The sequence below is a fragment of the Ambystoma mexicanum genome, chromosome 3q, assembly GCF_040938575.1.
Source record: "Ambystoma mexicanum isolate Mex_15411 chromosome 3q, UKY_AmexF1_1, whole genome shotgun sequence".
Taxonomy (NCBI): domain Eukaryota; kingdom Metazoa; phylum Chordata; class Amphibia; order Caudata; family Ambystomatidae; genus Ambystoma; species Ambystoma mexicanum.
The window spans coordinates 279,679,046-279,701,054 of record NC_090926.1 but is presented as its reverse complement, the minus strand read 5'-3'; the positions used below and the strand labels follow the sequence as shown (position 1 = coordinate 279,701,054).

The window sequence follows — 22,009 nt, the reverse complement described above, 5'->3', positions numbered from 1 at the left end:
GAAAATATTTAAAATGTCCATGCTGGGGCGGATGCCTCCAAATATTACTGTGTGAATGTTCCATGGATGGGTTAAAAATGTCTTGAGAAATTTTATTTTCTGAGACTCCATAGACAATGTGACTTAAATGCCATATTACTTTATGCCAAAAACTCATAGACCACCTAGAGACTAGACACGTTAGCTCCACCACACTCTCTAAGGCAAAAGCTTCTAGCTAGATTCACTCAACCCAGCCCTATCAGCCCTCAAAAAGCCCCACCCCCTCAAGCTTCCCAGGGGATTGTGAGGCCTCATGTCAGACCTTGCCTTTTCCCCTTTATTGTACTGTATTGTATTGTATTTTGTTATTTATATAGCGCCCTTTCCCCACTTGTGTGGCCTCAATGCGCTTTTTCCTTGGTTGAATGCCCTTGGTGACCATAGTCAATGTGGTTAAAGAGTCTAGGGGAATATCTTAGATGCGTGTGTTCATGTTTTTGCCATTCTAAGACTTGGGTGGCTGGCAAGGCTCGACTAAGCAGCTCAGTAGAGGTCAGACACATGGGTGGGTGCTCTTGAGGTTAGCGATAGATTGCTGTTGTTGAGAGAGTCTATATGAGGCCAGCTATACCGGGTGGTGGTCGCTGTATGCTAGTGGCAGAGATGTTGTGTTATGTCAGGTGTTTCAGTCTGGACAGCTATGTGTGAAAGTAGGCCGGATGTGCTTAGCCTTAGACGTGTTCTATCGTGCATGGATGTTTGGCTGTGCCTGCAGCCTCTGTCCACGCTAGTGGTGTGAGCAATACGCACCATAGGCTTGCTTATTTGTCCGGGTCTAGAATTGAGAGTCCTGTAGCGATGGGCCTAGGTTTCCTACAGTAGCTGGTATCAGCGTATGATAAGCAGCCTAAACACGGCTAACAATGCAATTTGTGTGCAAGACTGAGCACAGCTATATATGAGAGTACTGCACAGTGGTAGAGAGGCCCATGCCCGACAATGCAATTTGTGTACAAGACTAAACACAGCTAGTTTACAATGCAATTTATGTACAAGACTGAGCCCAGCTAGATAGGAGAGTACTGCATAGTGGGAGAGAGGCCTACACCTGACAAAGCAAACTGAGTACAAGGCTAAACACAGCTAGATTTGAGAGTCCTGTATAGTGGGAGAGAGGCCTACACCCAGCAATGCAGTTTGAGTACAAGGCTAAACACAGCTAGATTTGAGAGTCCTGTATAGTAGGAGAGAGGCCCACATCTAACAATACCATTTGAGTACAAGACTAAACACAGCTAGATTTGCGAGTCCTGTATAGTGGGAGAGAGCCCTACACCCAACAATGCAGTTTGAGTACAAGACTAAACACAGGTAGATGTGAGAGTCCTGTACGGTTCACAATAGTAGGATATTAGACATAAGGCCTAATATTCACAATTCTTATCTAAATGGGGCACATGCTAGTAATCACAGTTCTGAGATAGGGTAATGTAGAATGGCAGGGTTTTCTAGAGTAGAGTAATTGTTCTACTCCCTACCCATGCCACACTTACTTGGGTTGTTGATGCTGGTTGACGGCTGGTCGCTGCCTTCACTGTTTTCCCTGCTGATTATGATGAAACACAGTGCCAATATGGTATTTGAGACACATTTACAAAACTGGGCACCATCAGTTAAAGTCCTATCACATGACCGGTTGTGCCGCCACTTTACTGGCCTTCTAGAGGTACACGCCTGCTATGTGGATGATTGTGCCTCCACTGATCTCGAGTACAGACCAACTTGACATATAGCAAGCTTCAATAGGACTGCACTTACCATGAATGACAGTATCATATCCCCTCATGCTTTCCGGAGAGTACTCTAAACGAGTGAGCCACGGGTGTGTGTTTTTTTCTCCCTTCTCTTTAGTTCCACTTCACACAGTTTACCATTCAAACGTCCAAGGCTGCAATGTATGGGCGAGGGTTAATGTCTCTAATGCACACCGCTCTGAACGACCTTCAAACCAGTAACAAAGACAGGCACAGATAAGTAAATAAGGAATTCCAAAAAGGGCCAGTTAAGCTTAATGTTTTTCAAGTACTTCCTTCCATCTCTGACAAAGCGATCAAGACCACCAAAAATGTCAGCTTATTAAGTTATCTACTTATTTTCTTCTTTTAGATCAACACTAAATATATATCTCCCCTTCAATAACTTGTGATGGTGCAAGGGCAGAGTTTTGAGTATGTATGGGCAGAGTCATGCTTGTGTACACAGCCATCTTAAGCAATTTAGGGGCGCGGGATGCACAGACATCTTTCGGGCACCCCTCCACCGGACCAAAGGAATTAAGGGATGCAGAAAATCTGGTGGTGCCCTATCATTGCGATCATACCACATAGTTTGATGTGCTGCCTTGCAACAATCAAAATACACATGGATACTCCCTCGTTCTGGCTGTAATCAGAATAATAAACGAGTAGCATTTCAGGACCAACATTAGCAGTCCACGCCAAGGGTACTCGTGTTCTAGCGTTGGTACCGGACACTTCTCATCAACAGCAGCCACAAAGAAGGTATACCGGCCATAGTATAAATGCAGGACACAGATGTTCTGACGTATGAAAAAGGTGCACATAATCCAGAATAGACAGATGACTCTGATTATACGCCTCCCAGAATGCAAAAGGGTTCAAGCATGGATACAAGAGACCAATTTGAAGCAAAGAGAAAGCTACACAGGAAAGTGTATGTATCCAAACAGACTGAAATTAGAAGAGAGACATGGTTTTGAAGTATGGTTGCCATTAGAGAACGGGAAACATGGCTGTGGTGTGCAATATATCAATGCTCCCTATTATTATAGATGAAGCACCGCTACAGTCAGGAAACCATGAGTGAGTTTTTTTTTTACAAATCCTACCCTGAGAACAAAATCACTCTTCTGAAGGGCAAACATTTTGAAAGGTTTAGTGATTGGCAATTTTGACAGGTTAGGCAATACAAGATTAAATTAGATGCCCAGGATTGCACATTGGTTAAGCAGTGAAGCTGCGAGTTTTGCCGACCCTGCAATTTATGCATTTTGCCATTCTCTTTTCTGTTTCATACCATGAACTAAAATAATCCAGTGTTATAAAGCTGACCTGCAAAGTAGACAAATCAAAAAACACAACATGACCATTTTCGAAAACAAAATGTTATAGAAGAGCATTATGCAAAATGGGAATTATTTTAGTTTTATTGCCGCCATCATTAAGGTAAATATATAAATACCAGCACACTAATTGATGTGGTCTTAAAAGATTTCATCTGGTTTCTCTTTTGTATTTTAAAGCTTTAAATATGTCCAAAACACAAGCTTTTGAAATTTTATTTATAAATGGATAGAAAAACCTTTGAATTGCACAAAAAATCAAACCGTTTTTGTGTCTGTTTTTGTGTCAAATTAGCAGATCTTAAAATGTGCTTGCCCCTTTCACTCAAATGGCCTACATAAAATGAAAGATAAGGTAATGGGATAAACAATGCCACCAGCATAAGAGAAGACAAACCTTTTCTCAGAAAAAAACACAGCAAGTTCAGTGATATACAATGATGACCTTAATCACTGTATCAACTGTTGGCAAATCCAGGATACAAGCATGAACGCTTTGGTTCCACAGTCTAGAATTTTATGACTTAATCACCTCTCTGACTAAAACTTTATGGTCATCATTGGAGGCGGATGCCTAGGTTTTACAACTGCCCATTTGAATAAACCAATTTCTAGACATTTACCATACTGATGCTAGTTTTGTGTTTATAACAACCACTATCTGGCGCATGTACTGTTGTGCTACAAAACAAAGTGCATAAACATGCGTACATGGCTATCAACTTCAGACATAGGAAAGGCTGGGTGGACTTTGATATTGTAATCTTGGATATAAAACACAAACCTCTGCAATGAGTGCTTAACACACTGAGCTTGTCTTATCCAATGTGGCACTCAAATGTGTCAATATGTATTTCAACTTTGGCTATTGCACATGCTCAATATAATTCCCATGGAAAGGTGACAATGCTTGTGTGACAATGTAACAATGTTTGTGTGTTCACTAGGAGTTGTGTCCTAGTGAACACACAAACTATCTATACCACAGTGAACACAGAAAGCATTACATGATTAATTGACCAGAGCAGACTACTTGTGAACAACAAACAAGCACTAGGGTTAGAGCCTCAGCAACAGGCCATAACATATCCTGACGTGTGCTATTTAATATTTAAGTTTGATAAAGAATGTGAACTGGCTTCTTTAGATCAGGCAGCCTTGTGGGAGCCCCCCCCCCCCCCTCCAAGGTGGCGGTCCAAGGCAAGTGCTCCTTTTGCCCTCCCATAAAGATGTCTCTGCCAGTGCACGCTCTGTCGAGAACTGAAATCTCTGTGTTTTTCATTTTTAAACGTAGGCAGGTCTGTGTTGCCATGTCCCTCCTTACTGTGCTGCAGGCACATCAAATATAATAACCACCATCACCAACAACACACCTCAACCATATTCCCCACGGCACACTCAGCTGAGGTACCATAGCCCTTACATTCATTTTCACCACACCTCCAAGTTACAAAATGTCTCTGGTTGACCCTGCATGACACAAGATTACCAAGGACAGCTTGATTATATTTATATTTAAATTATCAAATGTGTATAAACTGCTTAATTCCTCCCACCTGAAGGCATACTCATAGCATGTGTTATTATTATCTAATTTAATGGTACTCAACATATTGACCTTGGGAGGATGAAATGCTTAACTGGCCCTGCTGTATTCAAACCTGTTACCATTGGTTGCACATCGATATCTGAAGCAGAAGCTTAACATGTTAAGCTATCTTACTGGTACACAAAGAGCCACTCATGTGGTGTCCCTGAGCTCTGTTGTATAGGTTTTGCTTGCAATGGAGGCTATGTGGTGGGTGGGGTGGTCTGCCAGCATGAAATAAATGTTTGCATTTCTAAATCAAAGGTGTTTCATACCTTTGTTCCATGTACGTGGTAGATTAATTAATGAAAGCACTACCAATTTATATTTTAAGAGACAATAACAATAACATATAAATGAGTATGTTTAAGCACATGTACGTTTTTTCCCAAGGTTGTATTTTTTATTTAAAAAAGGTTAAAGAAATGCAAGATGTGCGTTTTCCCTGTCTCCGAGCTCCTGGTGCTCTTGCATTGCACAGGAATAGTGCTGGAACGCACCAGGGAAGCCATCTGGGATATGTTGCTTCTCTGGAGCACTATTCAGTGGGGAGCCTGACTGGCGCTGCAAAACATGCCTCCACCTGCCCTCCCAGTTCATTAGCTGAGAAGAGGAGGTGGACAGAGACTTAGAAGTGGCGGGCAGGGGATTGTTTTGCATCGATGCTAGCTAAAAATGTGAAAAAACATGCATGGTGGGGTCACTTTCTGGCATCAACTTGGACAAGTCAGCCTGCATGTAGGTATTAAGGCAGTGAACATTGGCCATTGGAATACACCATCATACCCTATGCCTGGCCCTCCAAGTCTATGCCTACCCACTCTCTGTTTGCTAAGTGGAGGAGGTTGGCAGACATTCAGAATGCTGGGCAGGCAGAGAACTGGTACATAAATGGAAAAAAAAGTATGGCAGGCGCTGGCACCTCAACCCCCAGAGACTCGCCTAAACCATTCACCAGGTCCGACCTTATTGCCTGCTTAATGGTGGGGAAGACCATATGGCACACTGTAGGGTACTCTGGCTGCGTTTTCACCGGAATAGACCATTTGAGTATATATTTCTGTCCGATCATCAATAGACCAAGCTACCAGAAGTTTGTTGTACATTTTTATCCTTTTACCAAAATATCTGAGGGTAGACTTCGTTTTGAAGAAATCTCCACCTTGTTCCCGGTCAACCTATCACTTGACTGCCATGACCCCACACCTACCTCTTTCACCCATAACTCCCACCATGCCCCCATTCCAGAGTTGTTTTCCATTTCTAATAGTGCCATTCCAGGATGCTGTATTTTTTGCATTTTTTGGAATACGACAATCACTGGGGTATCATACACTAAATATGGACTGTACTGTAGGTTTAGTACATAGGATATTTTTGACTGAGAGAAATTAATAGGCCCTAAGCATAAGCTATATAGCCAGTACTTCACCAAAAAGACCATACATTTAATATATTGGTATTCGGCTTCCAAACTCTGACAAGTTAACACAGCTAGAAAGGACAACTACAGGGATACATAAAACCGTTTTCTGGTGCAGGATGAGAAACTGTGGGTGACCTTGAGAATTGTCACTTAAATAGTCTCAGCACAGGCGGTGAGAATGCGGGACGAATGCCTTGTGACATGTTGTAGTCCCGGGTACTGGATTTTATGTCAGTGTTTACGTGTGAGTGCGGAGGAGAGGGCTGTGAAACGCAGAAGTTTCGGTGTTGCAACGTGTCACTGGGGTCTCGCGCCGCACCAACGGTAATGAAATCACTTCACCAAGATCTCCCGAGTCACTCCCCTCGCGACCAGCAGTTGTTAATCCCGCCTTCCGGGCACCGGATCCACCCCCCGGTCCAATCAGCGGTCGGGCGTGAGTCCTGAGCCCGCCCCTCATGCCAACCCCTATCTGTATCGATGAAGAAGCAGCAGCAGAGCCGGCGGGAGCTGGACACGCAGAGGAGGTCGGAGATGCCAGGGGACCAGCCGCAGAGCTCCAGAAGAGCCGGGCCACACCAACAGCCCTCCGAGAACGGCCTCTACAACTTGCTGCTGCTTCTCGCCCGCACTGTGCTGCTGCTGGCGCCCGTCTACATGGCCGGCTACTTCAACCTAAGCCTGGCCGTCGTGCTGGCCGGCCTCTTTGGCTACGTATGCTGGAAACACCGAAGATCGGGCAAAGAGCGCAGGCTGAAGGCCGCCATGCAGCTGCTAGAGGGGGAGGAGGAAGCCGTGCTGGCTTCAGTCAGCCCCGGCGCTGTCCTGCGAGGGCTTCCAGCGTGGGTGAGTGCCCCCCAGAGTCTTATCACAAAGTTTCAACTGGCCACACCTAACCTCCTTTGGCAGGACCCACATACCACGCCCACCATCCACCGCAATCATCCCACCACACTGTACATACACCCCAACTCATCATCGACCGCTGACAACCACCACCATCCATCCACAAAACTACCCTCCACGGCACCAAGACGCACCAGTAAGCATCCACCACACCACCATGCACTCTCCGTTATGTACCGACAGCACATGTCGTCCTGAGACAGCACCCACCGTTCTGTACCACTCATCAGTTTCCACGGACGCCTATCATCCTAAAACATGACCCATCATCCACACATGGTGCCAGCATTCTGCACCAATAGACAACGCCCACATTACCTATCCACTATCATCAGCATCCATTGCTCAAGCACCATCGACCATATGCAGAGGGCACGCTCAATCCACAGCACCCCACATGCACTGTCCACAGCACCAATCGTCCTCAAGCAACACCCACCATCCACAGTACCCATTTCTAACACCGAATATATAGAAGCAATTCCGAAGAAGGCTCCGACTGTCCACAGCATCCATCATTCCGCTAGACTGCACCTTCACTAACAGAACAGACGTGACCTCCTTTCTTCGTTCATTACTCACTGGTGGCTGGCACCTATCACCCACAGCACTAGTCGCACTCGCCCGCATCACCCGCAGATAGCACCGACCATTCACGGCAAGTCAAACCCACAAACCGTGCCCACTCCCAACCTATCATCCAAAGACAGCCCTCACCATCATGCACCCAACAGTCAGTGAATTTATCATTGCCAAGCTCTGCACAGCACCTATCACCTATATACTGTATCATGCCAATCTCAAATCCTACTGACCTCATCAGGAATATGTGCTTGTGATACACCAGGCGATATGGGTGCCAGTGTTTGTACTTCTCCCCCAGTAGTGAACATCATTTTGATTTTCGCTATCAGGACAGAAAGTCCTACATCCAGTGAGGGAGCCGAGTACATCCCCCAAGTGGAAACAACTGATTTTAGAGCAGGTTTAGCTGAAGGAATTGGAAAAAAAATCCTTAGGATTTACAGGCTGGTCTAAGCATATAACATCTCAGCAACAGTCACCTAACCTGCTGAGTTGTCTTTGCAGCCTTCAACTGTAGGAACCCCTACCTCTTCTATGCATGCCAGCAAACAGCTTTGACCAGAACCCTCCACCCGCAATTGAGACGGAGGTGATGATGAGACAGCCTTCTGACAGCCTTCTAACTCTGAAGTGAGCAGCACTTGCTACTTTTTGCAGCACACGGATACATACTAACACTAAAACCAAGCCTGAGACCAGTGGGAGAGGAAGGAGCCGGGCGCTCCCCGCTCCCGAGACGGGCAAGGCACACGACTTTGATTGTTCTGATTACAGAATCTCCAGGAGCTTCCTGCCCCAGCTGTTCAAAGAGAACATGGGAAAAGGCCCCTTCTGCTCCGAGGACCTCGGCAGCTGTGCTAGTCGGGCTCATCACCCAAAAGATCCACCAGCACTAAAGGCACTGATCATCCGCTCGCTCACAGCTAACACCAGCCCTTATACTTACTGTCCTTTCTTTGATTGCCATGTAATTTCGCAGTGAAGAATATTTGAGTGCATTTATGATGACTTGATTCCGTACAGTAGTATGCTTAAAAAAATGCTGTTTGCTATTTTGAACCCTAAAGAAAACGAGGTAATACTTTAAAGCCGCGGTAGCTATATAAAATAAAATAAAAAAATAGGAAACAGGATACGAAATGGGCTACATCTCCGCACAATCAAATACATTAAAAAAAACGGATAACTAGAAAGTGACGAATCTGGAACCCATTTATAACTATATCCATTCTTGAAGTAACTTTCTTAATATTGGCTAGTTGCGCTGTAACGATTCACAAGTCATGATAATAAGATCATGATGTCAGTACTAGTTGCGTTGTGATATTGCAAGGCCTGCTGCCAGTCAGCAAATAGGGCAGCTCCCACTTGGATAATTTTTTGGAAAGGCAGGACTAGCTTTCCAGATTGCTTTATTTTGAATTGGCTTCTGCTTTTTATTTATTATAATTATTTATAATTATTAGTTGGTAAGCGGAAATGTGCACTTCTGCAATTATTTAGTGCACTGCTGAAGTTTAGTAGGTGAGAGCAGGAATGTAGCTGCGTGTGACCACTTTTAAAGCACACTTTATGAAGCAACCACACCTACTTGTTTGCAGCAGATTAGTGGGGCATTAATGTGCAACTTGTAATCTACCATGGATATGAGTTATAAACTACAACCTTTGTATCCTTTTTATATATTACCAAGTATGATGTACGTGTCTTCTATTTTTGTCCTATAGCTTCCTTTGATGCAGATCCTCAGCCCATAGGTATGTTTGTACGGCATCAGTTGGCCCGGGTCCTCAAAAGTAGCTCTGTGTAGCTGTTAGTGACAAGCTGTAAAAAGCCCCTTCTGAGCCGCAAGGGATAGCTAAATCCCTCCTAGCCATTTTGATCCCTCCAACTGTATGTTGAAAAATAGATTGCAGTTCACCCCAGAGCATCTTGACCATGTGAAGAGTGGGCCTTGTTATAGGTCTGCCAGAATCTTTTGCAGAAAATCCGCCAGGAAACCAGCAAATGTACCTTCAGTTTCCGCTGCCTGATACAGGTGGCGGAAAGGGGGATAAAACCCCATTCCATGGACTCCATGGCGGGATTTGCGGGTATTTTCGACACCAGCGATACTGCTGTCAAAATACCAGCTATTTTAGGTTGGTGGGGGCCTGACTTACCCCCAGTTAAGTCTGGTTGACCCCACGGCATACTTGTACTCTGCCAGTCCGGTAAAGTGCTGGTATATGTAAATACCAACACTTTATTACTGGATCGGCAGGGTTACAATGAGGCCGACTGGTTGCAGACTCGTACTTCTATACGATCACGGCTCTTACTTGCCTTATCCTTGTTGTGTATGGCTTTCATGAGAAGCCTTTAGCAACTATTTTCCTTGCTGAACATCGTGTCTTCCTGCTGTGGCGCCATGGGCAGAGGATTTTGGAATTCCTTATTATCTACTGCAACGTCGCAGCAGAGGGCTACATCATTTTCTCTGATGGGTGTTTTTTCCTTTTTTTGGGGGCAGTTGGTTGAGGGGGAATGGAGGTTGGTGTTTTTTATCTTATATCTACTCCCCTCATGCCTCCACTTTACAATGCAGGTTCATAATGCACAGCACAGGAGTTAAAAAGGGATGCTGGTGGGCGGGCACACGCAACACAAAATTGTAGATGGATTGCTTTCGTCTATGGGATGCATTTTATCAGTACGTTTTGAGGGGACTCAGACAATGAGAGTGATGCTTTCTATCAGTTGTCACTCAGAACACCTAGGTGGCGCATCACCATAGTGCTCCAGCTATAAATCTCTATCTAATTCACAGTTTAGGGCACTGTTTTCCAGATGTAGCTTTTTTGTCTGTCTTTTATACTGCACCATCACTGCCTTAGAGGTCTAAGGACCTGATTCATGGAATTTATTTTGCACTGAAAAGTCACTTTGCACTGCAAAAGTTCTGTTTGCACCATGAATTGGGCCCATTTAGCGTGGTGCAAAGAGTACTTTTGCAGTGCAAATTAAATTTGAATTAGGTGCACAGGGTTGGTAGTGCAAAGTTACTTTGCACCGTGCTACGCATCAGGCCCTTAAATCCAGTCTTGTCTATGGAGAGGCAAAGTGTGAACCCGCTCAAGATGGCAGCCAGGCCATGGTCTGGTGGGTGAAAAGGAAATAGTGCCATGGAGACTGGAAAAGGGACTAATAGGTAAAATAAGGGAGACAAAAACACAGATTTATCACGCAACATCTAGGCAGAGGTACACATTTCAAGTTGCAAGCTGCTATCCAGGAATAAAAACTCACTCGCCCCCTCAATTCTCCACATCAAACAACACACATTTCTAACACGCTTAAAGCCCCTTATCACTAGCCATTGGCTAGTGTTGAGTGCAAACTTTGAGGCCTGCTAGAAGGAAATGAAAATCTAAGTTTGTGTGATTGATGGGATGATTGTATAGTTTTAAGCAGTGGTGACTGATGATTTTTTTTATTGGTGCAGAGTAAATGTTTTATACAGATATATGCAGGATCAACCAAGCGCAGTGAAGGAGCCTAAACCAAACCAGGTGAGTTTGTGGGGTCCTACCTGTGAGGGAATTTGTACAATAATGGGTTCAAATTGTGCTTTGTACAGCACAGGTTCTATGAAAAATGGGGTAAAAACCCATACAGTTTGGATTGATTTTGGTGGGTAACTCTTGAAAACAATCCAATAGATGCAAGTAACCAACAATGTACAGGAGTATTTTCCAACGCTTTTTCATGATGGCTTGGCCCATACAACCCATAAAATAAGCAGTGTTGCATAGCAATTTGCTATACAATTCTGTAGGTTTGCTAATTAAATGGACACTTGTTTAGCACAGTTAGCTGTTTAAATTCCACTGCTCAGTGAAAGCTCACCTTGCATTTGTTGCCTTCTGGGCTCTCTCCACCATCTTTTCTCTGTTCACTGCAAGTTCAAAGGGACTAATGGAGAGAACATGCAGCAGTAATCATCTCTTCCATGCTTAAAACTGTCAATGGCATGTGTGGGAGTGCTAGGCAAGATAGGATCTTTATTTTTCAAATACATTTAAACCTGAAGAACCTAAATATATCCAGTTTGGCAAAGATCAGTATGTGTTAACTTTCTTTTTTTAAATATAGTCCTTCAATTACATTCCTAAAAATGTAAGTTGTTGAATAAATTTATTTCTAACACGCCAAAAGCCCACACGCATCAGGGTGGATGTAGAGACTCCAGACAAAATGATCATCAAAGGACATCAAGAGGAAAGCTTGAGTATAAGAGACAGCGAGTATAAGACTTACTCAAACAGAAGAGTTTTTAGTTGTTTTCGAAATGAAAGCAAGTTGTTTTCTTGCCTAAGGCTCAGATGCAAGGGAGTGCATGCCTTAGGCGCCAAGAATGGAAAATACCTACCCTTACCATTGGTACAGTATTTTCTTGGCCATGAAAGCAGCCAGGCATCAGTTGACCTCAGTGCTCTTTTAGACTTGTGTCTAATCAGTCTGTACCTTCGGTAGGAGGGTGTGTTGCCATGGACACATAATTGCAGTATTGATACGGTAAAATAACTGCATTATATCCATGTTCTTCAGTAAAGTTTAGGCAAGTGATAATTTTGTTAGGGAAGATGCATCATGTTGACGCGTGAACACTTTTGAAGCCTTACATGATCACATGGCTAAATGCTTTTAATGCCAAACCTAGTTCTGTGACTTGTTACTTGCCAACATCTGTCCAACTGGTGCTCCACCCATGAGCGGATCCCAAACTCCTTGACATTCTAGCTTATCACTGTATTGCTCTATACCAGCTAGCCTGAAGTCGAGGTGGCCGCAAACTACAATATTCCACCTATTATGCCTGGTTGTCTGGCTGCTACACCACCCACTCTGCTAAGACTCCTACTTTCTTTCCTCCTATATAATAAATATACAAACCTGATGTTTACGCAAAGTGAAAGATGCAAAGTACTGATCAATAGTTCCATCCAGTCTGTACAGCTACAGATCTGCTACAATACCATACACTGTAGTTAGCCACCAGAGCTTGCTTTACTCTACGATTATGATTGTGTTATATATTAGCATCTGCAGGAAAGAGCTGGCTAATCCAGAGGCTGGGAACGCAAGCTGAATCTGCAAATAGCCACCCGCATTTCGTGCTGGTTCATTGCGCCTCTGCCCAGCCTTCACCATATCCTTGGAGGCAGTGCTCCAGGACGAGTCTCCACTGGAGTGTCACACCTCGATCCCCCTGCACACTTACTGTCACACCTCCAGGTCCTGGAAATAGTTATTTCCAATCGCAGACATGTGTAATTCCTTTTCAACAGAATCATAAATTGCGCAATGCCTAGTTATCTTAAAAACAAACAAAAAAGTATCATTGTCCCAGAGGTCGGCTCTGATTGCCAATGGTGATAAATGGCACTTTCATAGGGGCACAGGGCTGGAATGTTGCACTTGAGTCTACCGGGCTCAGGCTTAAGAGCTGTTAGCAGCACTGCCCACCTGCCTAATATGTATTTAACACTATTTTGAAAACAGTCAATATCGGTGCCAGGCAAAGGCCACCTTGTCCTTCTGAAGTTGATAATTGCCCTGCCTGACAACACCATATACTAACCACTTAGTCTCAGGCTATGACGGTCCTGTAACATTTTTGTTTTTGATTTATGAAACTTCAGAACTTCATACATAGCAAAGGATGGCATACAATACATATATATGGGCCACTGCCCTGTGCAACACCGACTGCACGCAGCTGTGCAGAGCCATGCACTGAAAACTGTTTGAGCCTTTTTTATTATGTCCGTTTATTTATTTGTGTGCATTAATGCAGCTAACCTTCACATTTTATAGACTTGGCTCACTGATTTCTTACTTCAGCCTTACGCAAACATGGGGTACTGTTGCTCATTTTATGTCTTTGACACAAATACCCTATGGTGAGGAGTGCAAAATTGCTAATCAAATAGGTTGGTTTGCTAGTCAAGAACATTTTAATCAGCAATCTCTGCTGATTAATTATTTTAATGCATGCCTTGCCATACATGTCTAGGCTGGCTTCACTAATATACCCTAGTGTTCACATATAATGCATACTCTAGTTTCCTTTGTGCTCAATCCCTATAATGATACCATAAGAAAATATGTCCATGCTGGCTATGGCAATATATACCAGTCTCATCAACATAAGAACATACTCCTGTTGGCCTTGCCGTAAAAGTGCCCTGCTCAGTAATAAAGTACACCCAGACTGGGTGCACCACTGTAAGCTGGTCTAGCCATATTATATCACATCAGGTTTGTTTTACCATTTAAGCCCAGTAAGAAGTGCTATCAAAAAAGCAATCAGGACCTATTATCTTACTACGGCATACACCATAGTAAGAAAATATGTTTTGGCTGGCTGCACAAATGTAGGCCAGTAAGGCAAGCCAACTAAGAATACTTACAATGTTTGCTTTACCCTTAATCCCCAGTTAAAAAATGGCATGCCAAAGCCAGTCTGGACATATGTTCTACTCTGGCATCCATAGTGAGAACATATCCCCGGACTTGCTGCACAGTGCACCAATGTAAGGACCCACTTCATACAACATCAGAGCAGTCACGTTATCGTTGCCCATTCTCAAAGACAATGTGAGCGTTGTATTATACCCTATCCCCAGCCCGACACTGAGTAATGATTGACGAGTGAAGAGAATCTGTTCACACGTCACTCATAATCTCTCTCACACACACACGCATGCAGACAATATTTTCATTCACACAAATACATTCACACACCATTACAGCACGTACAAAAAAACATTCTCTAACACACTGTCAACCTCTCTCACACACACGGAAACATACCTACATGCACACAGAAAGTCAAGATTTCACTCACCTTCGGGCAGCAGTGGTGAAATCTTCCCCAGAGGCGCGCACCTAGCAATCAGGTCAGAGGTCAGCAGCCTTCACCCTTTCTTTTTTGGACCCTCTGCCCCCGCCGCAGGCCTGAGACAGACAGTGAGGGAGGGGAGAAGGGTGAAGGCGCGTTTGTTTTCCTGCAGCCGGGGCTGGATTTTCAGCGCCCGTTCGGAGAGATAGATGTTTACAGTCTTAGACGCCGCCCTAATGTATTTCATAGGGCTTCACATGGGACAGTGTAGGGTCCCCCTGCCCTAGTGCAACCCTATCGAAAACAATAGGAAGTGGGAATACCAATCGTCTTTGCGATTCCATGTAATGATTTAAACAGGAAAATAATCTAAGCATGTTTTGATTCTTTGCAAAGACTACATCTGCATTGCGAAATGCAGAAAAAAAATGTAAAGGGACCCAGAGGGTCCATACAGCCATACATTAAAGGGGGAAGCGCCCTGGTGCCCGCCCCTATGGGCAGGCTGCCCTGGGTTTTTTAAAAGAGTTTTGACTAGAAGAAAATATTATCAAAAGAGTGGACAAGAACGTCCCTTATTACTCAGTAGAACTTTCATGAAGGCATTTCTGTTATCCAACTTATTTATACTCAGTCTATCAACCTCATGAGAATAAAGGGGTTAGCTGATTGGTCCTGCTAGGATTCTAACATGTTGAACTTGGAGCTCAGCAGTACGTTCTGAACTATCTTTGTGGCACGTGGTAAGTTCCTTTAACGGTGTATTGATCCTCCAGATGTCACATAGATGTCCACCTGCACACTCCTGGAGGCTTTTTAATCATGCCCTCTCTGCCCCCCACCGTATGCTTTGCATTGCTCTGACTCTCTCCCCAGAGATTCTGAAATGTGTGCACACTATGAGCTCCCACACTTTTTTTAGAAGGGCCCTCCTGATTTCGTTGGCAGGTTCTAAAAGGGATGTTGCGCTGAATGACAGCACTTTTCTGCTTCAGGCCACATGACATGGAAAGCCAATCAATTATACTGTGAAGGAAAAGTAAACATTTCTGTATCAACTTGTATGTTGGGTTTTGGGAGCTACTGGGGTTGCAAGGGTCCCCCCTCTTAATTTACCCTAATCCCCCTTCCTAAATCTCCCCCCGTTAGGGGTCTTTGGCAAGGTTCCTACCAAACCACAATATTCTTTCTTTCTTTTTCTCGATGGATATCTCAAACAGGCGAAGCATTTTCAATACTTACTAAATGAGCCAACCTAATGAAGAATACATGCCCGCACTGCTTGCTGATCTTCACTCAGTGCCGCTATTGGATCCTCATTGGGTTTTGTAGCCAGGTTCTTTTACCTTGTTTCTCTTTTTACCATTATAAGTGTGTGGCTCTTGCGATTTGGACCTAATCTGTGCCAGCACCTCAAAACAACAGTCATCACATCTCAGCATTCAAGTGTCATGCCTATTTGTTTTTTCCCCAGTGTAGGTGCATTTTCATATATAAGCAGATTTGTCTGATTATGGTATTCCAGTCGTTCTGTGGCACCATGATTTGAAGAACAATGCCGGGGGGTGGGGTCTTTGGGCTTTCCGGTGCCATTGTTCTATTTGAAATGAGCCCCCTAATAGTGATCGGTGTTTGGGAGCGGTGGGCGCTGCGAGTGTTGGGCTTGTAACTCTCAGAAATGCAAGCTGCCTCTCCAGATGGAGCACGGATCGACGGCTTTCCATGCAGCTGTCTAAAGATTTCCTTCCTCTGCTTGGTAGTGGCAGGTGGGGGAATGTAGACCCTGTCGGCCCAGTACACGCTCTCGGACATACAATAATTGCCACCATGAAACGGTGTCTATCTTTCGTGGTGGAATGCTATGGATTGCCCTTGCACTTGTTTTTTTACCACTTTATTGTTTTGAACAACACGCAAAGAACAAACAGTAACGCCATCTTAAAAAATGCAACAATACATTCAGGTAGCAAAATTCAGAACATTTTCAAGAGACATGCAGTACCATATTTGAATTAATGAAAATATAGAAATCAATAGCAATCACTAAGTACCATTCTATACCCAGTTCACCAATATTTGACGCATCACAAACAAGACAAGACAACATTAATGTGCACAACAGACAACTCCAAATAACCAATTACCAACCCCCTCAATGATGTAACAGACTAAAAAATACATGGTTTCGGACTTTCAACCGTACAATTCATCAAAAGACCCCCAAACTCGGAAATAACAACCCTCCCTACCCTGTTTCAAGAACATAACTTTTTCATAGTGCGACAGGGTCTGTACATCCAACAACCATTCCTCCACGTTTGGTTTCTTTCTCGACTTCCAGACCTGTAATATCTGTTTTGTCGCCATTACCAAAACTCTATTAATCCAGTCTGTTCGTTCTCTGGCCCTACCCCCTTTCCTCTGTTTGATAATAAAATTGTTGAAGAGAAAGTACGTGGAAGTTGCTCCTCCACCACAATGTCCAATCTATCTAATACATCAGACCAAAATTCAGACACTCTGGAGCATACCCACAGCATATGCAAAAAAGCACCTCCTCCACATCCGCACCCCCAACAAGAATCAGTTTCTAAAAGACCCAATCTCGCCATCCTAGACGGTGTCCAATACAATCTATAAAGGACCCTTTTTCTGATGTATCATAACCCCAAATCCATTTTCACTCGTACCCCCACGTGAATCAGGTATTCCCATTCCTTCACAGAAATAACAATGTCAAGATCTTCCATCCAAGCCGGGCGAAGCTTGTCCCAAGCTTCCACTACCGGCCTATCCAGTGGCATCAAAGCGGTATACGTAGACACAGTATACGGGGTAGAGCGAACAATCTCACCCATTGACGGTCTTTCTGCCATAGTGTCATCCAACATTCCTGTTCTTTCAATCAAAAGGGTTTTTAAAATCCTATAACGTTCCCGCTCTCTACCTCCAATCCCAAAGGTCACTCGCAGCTGATCAAACAGAATCATACGACCATTCCGCCACACATCCCGAATCCTAAGTATGCCCTTACTGATCCAACTTTTCCAGCATAAAGATTTATTCATCCTTTGCCATCCCATATTATGGCACAAAGACGCGTCATAGTGCATCCAGATATTGTCCCCATTATTTTTCATAAAACTTTGTAATGCCTCCCTAGTAGCGCTTATAGTAGGCAATTTCACCTTCAAATTGGGCAATTTAGACATGGAGTACACCTCGCTCAGTGCATAAGGTGAAAATTGAGCATGCTCATTAATATGCCGATAAGGAACATAATTATTAATTTCCGAGAAATAAGAAGTTTATTTTTTCAGGACAAATCCAGTGCAGTAATTTTTCAGATTCGGATATCCAAATCCTCCCTCTTTCACTGGACGCATCAAAATGTATTTGGGCACTTTTGGTCTATTACCTTCCCCCCAAAGGAATCCCTGGAAAACCTTATCAACAGATAAGATCACCTTTTTTGTAAATTTCAAAGGAATGGACTGTATGGCAAAAGTACCATTTTAATGGCGTTAACTTTAGCCCATAATTCCAACTTCAGCTGGCCCCATTTCAATATGTCCCTTTTAATAATCTCCAGTATTCTCGATATATTGAACTCAGCCATTCTTCTCAAATCACGGACCATGTAAACACCCAAATATTTCATCGCACCCACTTCCCAGCGACAGTCTTAAGAACCCAAAACATGTTGTGGTAGTAGTCTAACATCCAGTGGAAAAACCACTGTTTTACCCCAGTTGATCTTGTGGCCCTATGACTGACCCACCTCATCAAACATACACTTAAGTCTATCACAACCCTCCGCTGGATTAGACAGAACAATAGTCATGTCATCAGCATAACACAAAACCTTTACTTCACTATCACCAAAGCGAAGGCCATGGAGGCTCTGTTCTTGTTTTAAGTATCTAATGAGTGGTTCCAATGCCAAGTTGAACAGATATGGCGACAGAGGGCACCCCTGTCTGGTCCCCCTAAACAGCAAAAATGAAGAAGACATAACTCCATTTACCCAGACCTTTGCATTGATGTCAGAGTTCAATGATCTAATAGTGTTTATGAACGTGTCTCCAAACCCCATTTTCATAAGGGTATGATATCAAAAAGACAAATTAACCCTATCAAAGGCCTTTTCCGCATCCATAAAAATCAACAAGGAATCCCGGGTTTTCTCTTTCGGTAATCCCATTATATCAATCAGTGTTCTAATGTGGTCATATCCACACCTACCTCTCATAAAACCAACTTGAGAGCTACTAATTAGTTTACCAATACAAGCATCCAATCTGTTAGTCAATATTCTTGTGAACAGTTTAAGGTCTACATTCAAGAGCGAAACCGGCTTGTAATTTTCACACTTTTTACAATCCTTTCTTGGTTTCGGAAGAACTACAATACATGCTTCTCTCATTGTGGGATACATTTTCCCATCTCTCATAAAACCATAATATAAAGTCCGCAAGAATGACACTAACACTCTGCTCAATGCCTGGTAAAATTTAACAGGGAGACCATCCAGGCCTGGCCACTTACCTTTATTGAGTTGTTTAATTGCTACCAATACCTCCTCCTCTGTAATGGGGCTATCCATTATTACTGACTGATTCTCATTTAACCTTGGCAGAAGGATCTTATCAAAAAAGGAATTCATAGAATCCAATGATGGAGATTGTTCTTCCTGATATAAAGAGTGATACAATCCCCTAAAGCCTTCACATATCTCGTCTTTTCTGGTTTTATACTCTCCATTTTCACCTTCCAACCTTTGGACAAAGGAACTCTCCGTGAGGCCACGTAATCTATTTGCCAATAGTTTACCATTCTTATCCCCCTGTCCCCAAAACTTTTGCCTTATAAAAAAAACTTATCCCCATTACTGTTTGATAATGCATATTTTTTTCTGAGCCGCTTCCAACTCCTCCAATTTCTTAAGGTCAGCCATTCCTTTCTTCCTTACTCGGGAAGTAATATTCGTTAGTTCCCCCCTGATAGCCGCCTTACAACTGTCCCATATCATAACCTCAGAAGCGGAGCCCACATTAATTTCAAAGAAATCTTTCGTGAATCCCTCCAGAGATTCAATCAATCCCTGCTCTAGTAATATATAGGATTTCAATCTCCACTTGGAAAACCCTAAACTATCCTGACCCAAACATATCTGCATCGTCATTAGTGAATGATCCGAAATTCCTCTTTCCTTGATAGTCACATCATGAACCTTGTCAGCCAACCTATCGCAAATCAGGAAGTAATCAATCCGTGAGCGAGAATCATACACCGGTGAATAAAAGGAGAACTCCCTCTCCCTTGGATGAAAAAACCTCCAAGCATCCACCAAATGTAGACTTTCTAAAAACTCATTGAATGCCCTACTTGAGCTTTCAGCAATATATCTTCATTGTGCTGAACGGTCAATTTTACCATCAAGTACACAATTAAAGTCACACCCTAAAACTATGTGTTCCCCATTCGTTTCCCGTAAAAGCAATGATAGTTTCTTAAAGAAAGGGTTACCACTAGCACAAGGTCCATAAATTGAACCTATCGTAATTAGCGTCTCCTCATACTTAACATCAATTAGAACTATTCTCCCCTCCTCATCCATCACTACTTTTTCCATCTGCAAAGATAGGCCTTTGCGCAAAACTATACCTACTCCCCTTGATTTGGTACATAACAGTTCATAAGAGATTTAGTATACCATGTATTTTTAAAAAGGTGTTTTGAATCTTCCAGTAAATGAGTTTCCTGGACCAGGGCGATATCTATCTTTTCCCTCTTTAGTCTCTGCAGTACTTCCCTTCTCTTTCTCGGAATATTAAGTCCTTTGACATTCCACGAACATACCCACAATTCATCCATTCCCAATGTCAGTCACACCCGATATGCAGTCTATGAACTATCATTTTACAGTTATATTGAAGAAGATGCCTCAATGCATCTAAGAAAAGATTCTCTTGGAGAAAGGTAGCAACAACTCTCCTATATCCTCTGCAGCCTGGCCGGTACCTCCTTCTTTTGATACATGAAGCTGAGGCCTTGTGCATACCCAGAGCAAGAACATAACACATATTACATCCATCCACAATCCCATTTCGTGTTTTCCTGTTACAATAACCGCTCCAGGAAAAATAATCCATTGCATGGAACTCAAGGGGTATCTAAATAGTAAGAGTTGTACCAGTGCCCACAAGACAACAACAAGGACGAACACCGTACACACAAACTTAAACAAGTAAACTCGACTTTCAAACACACAAATTAGGTCTAACATTACACCTAACGCTAACGTATGGTGATACTGAGTTTCAATATATACAAACATTCCTACTTCTCGAAATGAAATAACCCCGAAACCTGCACCCATTGTTACAAAACATAAAACATAACAATAATCAACCCTGCCCCCCTTCTCCAGTTTAAAGGGATGGTCTAGTAAAAAAATGTATTTCAAAAATAGATAGGCCACATTAAAAAAAAATACTAGCATCCTCCGTTTTAAAACTTCCTATGTAAAATTTTGAGCTATTCAAAATACCGCTGGGTGGCTTTTACTACAGCTGGCTGGCTTTTCCTTCATTAGTGCCGCAAAAGCCAGCACAGGAGGGCCTCCATTTCACAAAATGGCGGCGCCCTTGTGCTTTCTTTTGAGCTTGAATATCTCAAAATTTTACATAGGAAGTTTTAAAACGGTGGATGCTAGTATTTTTTTTTTAATGTGGCCTATCTATTTTTGAAATAAAAATTTTTACTAGACCATGCCTTTAAGTCATGAATTTCAAAGTAAAGTAACCTTGATCAACTGAACAGTTCCTCATAAAACAGCTACCTACCAGTCATTTATAATTGTAAAACCATCAGAACATCCCCCTCATTTGCTCGACAATTTCAATCAGACCAACTGTATCACCTTACCAGTAATCCATCTCGTACGCCTTGCTATAGGTATCTACATCCTTCTATCCCTTGTCTCGAAACCTATCACCAAGTCACTGTAAGTGTCACTCCCCTTCCCTACAACCAACAGAGCACAGTGAAATTTACATTGCCAAGTTAAAATATGGAGAAAGCCACCATCAAACACATGTGGCACATGTAAAAATAAAAACAAACATCCTACATGTGGCAAGCACTAATGACCAAAGAAACACCCAGTTCAAACAACTACAAAAAGAAAAAACCCTTTAATTGCAATTTTTCTTCTCTTTTCCCTTTCTTTCTTCCCCTCTTCCTTTCTCTTTTCTTTTCCCTTTTGAAAGGCAAAGACTTGCACTTTTTTATCAACAGTCACCACCCCTTGCAGATGTTGCTTGGTACTAACAGTAATAACTGCTTTCTTTTTGCAATTGAACCGCTGCTACCACCCTCGCACGCCACAGACTGACCGGCCTGATCCCTAGCAAGCATTTGTTATCTTGGTGTGTCAGCAACATAGAATGTGCATCACGAGTCCCATTCTTATACGCAGGCAGGGGGCAG

The 22,009-nt window shown here is 43.1% G+C and overlaps 1 protein-coding gene across 1 annotated transcript in view; it reads left to right on the top strand.

Moving 5' to 3' along the window:
- Nucleotides 1-6,580: 6,580 nt before the first annotated feature.
- Nucleotides 6,581-22,009, top strand: part of ESYT1 (extended synaptotagmin 1) — a 1,383,482-nt gene continuing 1,368,053 nt past the window's right edge. Inside the window, exon 1 of the mRNA XM_069653762.1 lies at nucleotides 6,581-6,984. Within this exon, the coding sequence (XP_069509863.1) occupies nucleotides 6,619-6,984 (366 nt within the window). The 5' untranslated portion in view covers nucleotides 6,581-6,618. The remainder of the gene's footprint in view (nucleotides 6,985-22,009) is intronic.